Genomic DNA, 7,886 nt, shown 5'->3' on the forward strand with positions numbered 1-7,886 from the left:
GACATTCCTGGCATGTTACGGAATTTCACAGCATGACACAGAGCCCTGGCAGTTCCTGACTGACGTGAGACTGTGTCCGCTCGCTGCACAAGACCGACTCCATTTCAGAACCGTGGCCTGGAGCCTGCCCAGCCACACAGGGGACTCCCGTCAAAACGCACAGAGCGTGGCTCCAGCCGCATCCTCCCCGAAATCCTGAACACAGGCTCCACACAGGAAGACATGCCTGCAGCCCCATCAGCGCAGTGACTGCACTGACCTTGCCCGTAACTGCTCCGCGGAGAACCAGCCAGAGCCTAACACATGCCAGGAACGGGGCCCCTCCCCCACTTGCTCGAAGAAAAATGGGTTTAATTAAGACTTCCGTGATTAGTCATTTAATCAGTCATTAGCCAACACAGATGGAGACAATTTTTTACTTGAACAGATAGTTGATGCCCGAGGCCCAGGAACCCCACCTCCACGAAGGGTCGCTGTGACCGCCAAGCACCTAGGACAGGCTCTCGTCCCCCTGAAAGGCTACCCGCCCTGAGCCTGCGTCCTGCCTGCCGTCGCCCTGCCTGCCAAGTCCCAGACAGCGCTGGGGGCACTGGGGACACCAGGGTCCACGAGTCCTGTCTTGAGCGTCAGCACCCCCTCCCCGGTGCACTGGGCCCGGTGGGGCAGGCCTGGTGAGGCCTGGCAGGCAGACATGAGAGAGGTGCACCCCCAGGCGTGGGGTAGGAATGGGGCCCACCTCAGCCCCCATGACTGAGTAAACAGGCAACTCCCCCCACGGCCGCAGGCAGGGGCTGCTGCCTCCCTCAGCCCCGAGGCCTCTCCCTGCACCCTCTGCTTCTGAGAGCCAATTCTGGGCACCCTGACCAGCCTAGACAGCGTATTCAAAAGCAGAGACATCACTTTGCCGACAAAAGTCCCTGTAGTCAAAACTATGGTTTTTCCAGGAGTCATGCACAGATGTGAGAGTTGGACCATAAAGAAGGTTGAGCGCCAAAGAATTGAGGCTTTTGAACTGTGGTGCTGAAAAAGACTCTTGAGAGTCCCTTGAACAGCAAGGAAATCAAACCAGTCAATTCTAAAGGAAATCAACCCTGAATATTCATTGAAAGGACTAATGATGAAGCTGAAGCTCTGATACTTTGGCCACCTGATGCAAAGAGCCAACTTATTGGAAAAGACCCTGATGCTGGGAAAGATTGAGGGCAGGAGTTGAGGGGGCAACAGAGGTTGGATGGCATCGTCGACTCAATAGACACGAGTTTGAGCAAACCCTGGGTGATAGTGAAGGACAGGGAACCTGGCGTGCTACAGTCCATAGGGTCACAAGGAGTCGGACACAACTTAACGACCGAACAACAACAAACTCCCCACTCTGTCCTACCCAGAGCTCAGCCCTGGGGTGTGCAGGCAAATGCCATAGAACTGAATCTCAAATGACCCTAAGAATCCCCACATGAGGACAAGGGCAAAGTCCACAGGCCCTCTTCCCCACCCCCGCCCTACCCCAGTTAGGAGAGCCTCCAGGTGGGTGTTCACGGAACAGGAGAGAAACAGAAAGTTCTTCTTTCTGTTGTTGTTTAGTTGCTCAGTCATCTGACTCTTTGCGAACCCATGGATTGTAGCCTGCCAGGCTCCTCTGTCCATGGGATTTCTCAAGCAGCAATACCGGAGTGGGTTGCCATTTCCTTCTTCAGGGGATCTTCCTAATCTAGGGGTCGAACCCGCGTCTCCTGCATGGGCAGGCAGGTTCTTTACCACTGCACCGCCATTAGAGACTTTCAAAGACTGAGAAGTGAGCCTTGTCTGAGCGGGAATAACAAACCAGAGCAGGTGTGGGGGCCGGGTGAGAACAGCTGGCCAGGCCATGTTGCTCTGGCGCCCCGACCTCCCCCCGCCCAGCAGGGCAGGATGTTTCCCGCCTGACGCAGGCCTGGAAGAATCACTCCCACGGCAGATGGAGAAGCTGGAGGCCGGGCAGCGCCCTTAACCCTTCACACACCTTTTGCTAGGTACAACCCACAGTTCCCCAGGGTGAGGACCCCTGCAGCAGGCAAGCAGGCACCCCCAAACAGAAAGCACCCTGCAGACTGTCCAGGGCCCAGAGCTGAGCACCAGAAGGCACCCTGTGGGACAGAAGAGCCTCTGCAGATGAGCTCCCAGCTCCGCTCTCCCTGGGAGCGGAGCTGGGCTAGACACTGGGCCTGCGCCTCAGCCTGGGCTCAGGGCTCGTGGCCTGCGGCTCCTGTTTCTCGGGGGCCCTCGGGAGGCAGCGACAGTTTCCAGCTTGGCCCCAAATCAGGGTCAGCTGCAATGCTGCAATTAGCTGACTTCCAATTTTGGAAGTTTCTTACAGGCTCTCAGTGGGGGCCACAGCAGCCCTGGGTCCACAGCCCCCGTGAGCTGCAGACCCTCAGGGCAACCGTGTCCCTGATTCATGTCTTGACTGGGCTCCCATGAGCGTTGGTTTGATCCTCCCCCCGCCCCCCACCACCACCACTGCCAGGGTCTGGACTCAACCCAGACTTCCCAGGGCTGTCCCCTGACCAGGCTGCAGAAAAGGGCCCCCGCCCTCTCCCAGCCGGTCAGCCTCATAGACTGGTTGCCATGGCCAGATCAGGTCTGGGGATCCACACTCCATGTGCTGCCTATGTGTTCATTTCAGAGTTTGGAAAACTGACAGCCACAAGGGTCAGGGCCAGAACCCATGCCCTGAGCCCCCTGGCCTGTGGGTCTATGGCGGACAGGGCTGCTGGGAACCCCTGACCCACTAGGGAACCAGTCTCCCCAGAACGTGAACCACTTCGCCACTGCCCTCGGTGCACCTGGCCAGGGAAGTCCATTGCCTGCTCCCCCACCTCCTGCCTCCACTCAGCTGCTCCAGCCAAAGAATGGGGTGTGTGCAGGTGCCCCACTTGCCAGGGTCTGGCCAGCCAGCCTCAAGCTTCTTATCCCATCAGGGCCCTTTTCTCACCTCTACCCATTGGCTCTCCCGACCTGAGACATGAGGAAAAGCACTGAGAAGCCACAGAACACGGAGCTTGGCTGTGGCACCCACACTGTGCTCAGGATCAGTGAGCATTGCCTCGGCAACGGCTCTGCTGGGGGACAGACGTATTCGTGGTCATTTCCATGGACAAGACCCAGGGCAGACTCCTGGGGCCCCTGTGACCCCGGTGCAGTCCTGTATAGCACCAGCTCCAGAAGGATGCTCTCTGGGCCTCCAGGAGGGAAAGGCATGGCCAGGGGACAGCCGGTGGACTGGCAGAGGGCAAGGCCCCCGGGCCTCGTGGGGGACCACCAGGAGCTTCACTACAAGCATCGTCTCACAGGGACACATCCCTCAGATCAAGATGCCGCTGTGGGGCCTGGAAGGACAAGACCACACAGCAGGTACAGGGTGAGGGGGCAGCAGTTGGAGGCTGCCCTGCACCAAGGAGTCCCACCCTTCAGGGCGGGTCACTGGGAGACGAGCCTGGGCTCTCTGGGTGCCAGACCTCGGTTTGGTCTGTTCAGGCTTCTGCTTCCAGCCAAGGTGGATCACGAGGGGCCGCACTTGCTCTCCCACGAGGACACATGTAATTAACTGGACAAGATACACAACAGAGCTAGAGACATTTCACATTCGATGTTGAAGGGCGGGGATCCATCGCGGTGGGAGCCCCCAGTATGCTGCCCCTAGAGTCTCCAACTGTGGCGCAGGAAGGGGACTCAGGCCGGTTCAGGAGTGCCCCCAAGGGGAGACACGGAGTGGGAGGCCTGGAAAGCGAAGGCAGTGAGAGTTTGCTGGATGGGAGCCCTGGAGAGGAGGGAGCCCTAGAGTCTGCAGAGCACAGATCAACCCATGCATGAGAGGATCAATTGTGCCGGAGGCCAGGAAAGACCCACCAAGAGGGTCAAAGGGAGTCATGCCCAGAACTCAAACAAGATGTGAAAAGTGGGGGCTCATTCTGACAGCCAGGCTGAATTCACGGAGTGTTGGCATAATACTCACAAGGATCCTACCTTAAACCCCACCAAACCTTCAAAGAAAGGCCCACAAGAATCAAACTGTTTTTAAGCAGTGTAACAGCATCGAGGATATGTACAAGAATACAAAGTATCCGGCCTGCAAGAGGGTAACTCCAGTGTCTGGCATCTTTTCAAAGATCACCAGGCATGCAGGGAATGCAGGAAGACAGGCCCCATAATAAGAGTAAAACCATCGATCAAAACTGAGCCTGAATGACAGAGCTGTAAGAATGTGTAGACAAGGACGCTGGACGGGTGATAACTGGACAGGACATGGAAGGTACGAAAAGACTGAATCAAATGTCTGGAGGTTGAAACTGCAGTGTCCGAGGGAGGGGTAACAGCTGTAAAGAGGGCAAGTGGATCCAAAGTGAAATACAGAGAGAACGACATGACCAGACCCAGTAAGCCAATCCTGCTTACTGAACCCTGAGACCTCAAGAAGCCAAATAGACATAAAAACCAGAGCTTCCAAAGTGATGCGGTGAGGAGAAGACAGAAAAAATATTTGAAGAAATAATGGCCAGAAGTTTTTCAAATTTGATGACAACTATGAACCCACAGGTACCAGACAATGAAGAACCCCAAGCACAAGAAACAGGAGCACAAAGACCCTAATCACAGGGCAGGGGACTGTAGGACCTCGGGGTGCACCCAGCCCCTCCCGCATCCCTCCCCACCCCACCCAAACCCAAGTCACAGGTCTCCCCCCGTGTGCTTTCCCCCCGACCTGGGGTCCAGGTGGAGTCTGAGAGGCAGCCCGTCAAGGGTCCCAGCTCCAAGCCCTCCTGATTCCAGTGCTGTGTACACCAGGGGGGTCCAGTTGGCATTTCTGGGCCCAGACAGAACCGCCACCTCACACGCTGCCCAGGCTGCAGCTGCGCCTGCAGGTCCACGAGAACTGTCAGTTAACCTGCACCTCTGGCGGCTCCTTCCTGACTCTGCCTGTTTTCTTGAAACACTGGGGGTTCTGTAAAAACTCTCAGGATTCTTGTAACCCGGTTTATTTCTCTTAAAGCTGGCAGCCTGACAGGCTCTGGTTATTCTTAGAGCTGAATTATTTATCTGCCTCCCCTCCTTACCCGCACTTCAAAATCTTTAACGTGGCTCCTGGGTCCAAGCCAAGGCCCATTTTCCCCTACTCAAAATGAAATAATTTTGAAATCTTTTGTCTTTAATTTTTTATCACCCAAACCACGCATGTGGTATTGAAGCTTGGCAAGGGGTCAGAACCTGGTGGGTCACCAAGCCTGCGCAAGGAGCGCCCCCCTCCCCGGGTTCTGAGAACAGGAAACCGCTGGCCAGGAGGACAGGGGTGGGCGTTGCCTGGTTCCCCCAGGTCCCTTTGGAGGATAATTCAGGGCAAATAATTCAGGATAATTCGCACCTCGGACTCTGCCTCCCAGAGAGGATCCAGGGTGGCCATCCACGTGTTGCCGGCTCCCTTGTCCCCCGAGGAAGCATGGGGGGCCTGAGGGTCTGACCCAGAGGAGAAACGGAGGAGGCGGCCAGGAGTCAACTGGGCACAGGGCCCCATATAGGCAACCTGCATTTCCCTGGAGACGATGCCAGCTGGTCCTTGCCAGGGACACAGCCAGGTCCTCCTGGGCAGGTGACCCTCCCCTGTGGGCAGGCAGAGTGAGCCTCTCACACAGCAGAGCGGAAGCTGGAGTGGTCGAGACAGACACGCTGAGACTGGGCCTCGGGGAACAGCTGCAGCAGCTGTGGCCACAGGTGAGGGGCTCCAGCCTTCAGACGTGTGGGCCTGGCCCCTCCTGTCTTCACCTGCTGCCTCTCCTCTCCCGCCTCACGTGGGGGGTGCCAGTGCCCCACGGCCCCAAAACCGCTGAGTCCTGGCTGCCGCTTGTCACTTCCTGCTGGAAAATAAGCACAGTTCTCACGTCCCCTCCACACAGACGCCGCGTGTCCTCGAGGCCTGCTGCTGCTCTGGCACCCACTTCTCAAAGCCGCGCCTGGATTCTGCATGCGCAGCACCCGTGGGGTAGACGGGACCGGGTTTGTCTGTCTCCATCTGCATCCATCCATGGGCACGTCTGGGATTAGACAATGGGGTTCAGGGGCTGAGGCCCCAGGGGTCCCAAGCCTCACAGGGACACCTGTCCTGCCCAGGTGCAGGCAGAGCAAAGAGAAGTTGACAGCAGTGGGCCTGGGAGGACAAGACGGTCACATAAGGGCCGGCCTGTGGCCTCTGCCATCCTCAGGCCTGGATGCCAGGGGCCCAGACTCGGGGGCCGGGCTGTGCATTCAGAGCTTCCTCCTCTCTCCCCGCAGGCTTGATGGGGTGGCCACGGCGGAGCCAGCAGCAGAGGCCTTCCCAGGTAGGCAGGCAGCTGGCAAACATGGTCAGGTAGGGCATCCCCGGCTGTCACTCCACCATCCCAGCAGAACTTTTGTGTCCACCCCTGAGCACATCGTCATAAAGGGCAGCTCTGGGGCTCCGGATGGGCCCTGAGGTGCATGAAGCTGCCTCCAACCATGCTCTCCGGGCCCTCCGAAGGAGCACCAAGAGGGCCTGGGAGGGGGGAGGAGGGTGTGCCAATGGGCCGAGAGTCTTCCCAAGCCTTGGTCCCCTCAAAGGACTGCATATGCCAGGCAAGGGTACCTCCCGTCCCCTCGGCCAAGGCAAAAAACCCTGGCTCCTGTCTCTAGGATCCTGATCGGGAGGCCAGTAGGCCTCCAGGTGTGGGCCCCCCCAACCCCTTGTGCAGTGGTGAGTGTTGACAAGCCCTGCTAAAGCCAGAAGGGCCTTTGTGCGGGGCAGGGCTGGGGTTCCAGGCAGTGCCCCCATCTTTCCTTTGGCCTGGTACTCACTGTCCCAACAGCCACACATGCCTACCAACCAGCCAGTAGGGTCAGCACCGAGGTCACCCCCAGCAGAACCCTAGGACCCCCACATGCTGAGGAGGTGGTGGAGAGGCTGCCCCCCACCACCCTGTGCACCACCTGGGGGAGGCCGGCAGGGGATAGGCTGGACGTCCAGGCTGTGAGGGGCGAAGCCAGGTGGACGGCTCTGAAACGTGGGTCAGGCCGGGCCAGGCCAGGCTGGGCGCCGGGCCCATGGCAGGACCACGTGGCGGTTGGGGCCAGGCCTCAGATGGTTTCTGAGGCAGGCAAGGGGGCCCCTGGCCAGGCCTTTCCCATCTGCTGGGAGAAGGGCGGCCTCAGGAACAAGGTCAGCTGAGGGCTCGGGCTCGGCTCTGAGGCCGCTCCCCAACCGGTGGGCGCCCTCGGCCGCGGCTGGAGTAGCTGCATGTTCCCGGGAACACCTAGAAACCGGCTGCTTGGAAACACTGCGTTGCCATGTGCAGTGTTCCTCCGGGCCGGCCAGGGAGGCCCGGTGCCCCGGCTGCGGAATGTGGGCCCCCTCCCGGCCCCTCGGCCCCCCAGAACCGTGGTTTCTTCTGAAGGAACTGACTCAAGGCTGAGCAAATTCCTGCCAGCCCCAGAGGCCCTTTCTCGTCCGCCCCGGGAAACATGGGGCAGCCACGGGCCCCCAGGCTGGCCTGAGTTGGAGAGCAGCCGCGCAGCCAGGGAGGCAGCCTGTTTTCCAGGCCCGGGTGCTGGAATGTTCCCTGACGGTGGGAGCGGACTCCCGCGGCCCCCTCGGCTGCGGCTGCATTCCTGGTGGGAGCCCCGGCCAGCCCGGCGAGCTTTTTCCGCGCTCCGGTGCCAGCCCCCGCGGGCTCAGGCGGGAGAGGACAGTTTCCACGGCAACCTCACTTTCTGTTATTTCTTATTTTCTTTTTTATGGTTTCTCCAACTTTGAAGCTCTCCAGACAGTTTACAGACTATGGAGGAAAAGTACTTCCTTCTCTCCCCATGTCCCCCAGCGGGCGGCCCCCCACCCCACCCCCAGA

At 59.1% G+C, this 7,886-nt stretch overlaps 1 protein-coding gene across 1 annotated transcript in view; it reads left to right on the forward strand.

The window, feature by feature from the left end:
- The window catches only part of MORN1 (MORN repeat containing 1), a 49,751-nt gene that overhangs the window by 41,053 nt on the left and 812 nt on the right, over nt 1-7,886 (forward strand). The window contains exon 13 of the mRNA XM_010849981.1: nt 6,301-6,347. Within this exon, the coding sequence (XP_010848283.1) occupies nt 6,301-6,347 (47 nt within the window). The remainder of the gene's footprint in view (nt 1-6,300; nt 6,348-7,886) is intronic.

This window comes from Bison bison, unplaced genomic scaffold (genome assembly GCF_000754665.1).
Source record: "Bison bison bison isolate TAMUID 2011002044 unplaced genomic scaffold, Bison_UMD1.0 scf7180017864289, whole genome shotgun sequence".
In the NCBI taxonomy this organism is placed as follows: domain Eukaryota; kingdom Metazoa; phylum Chordata; class Mammalia; order Artiodactyla; family Bovidae; genus Bison; species Bison bison.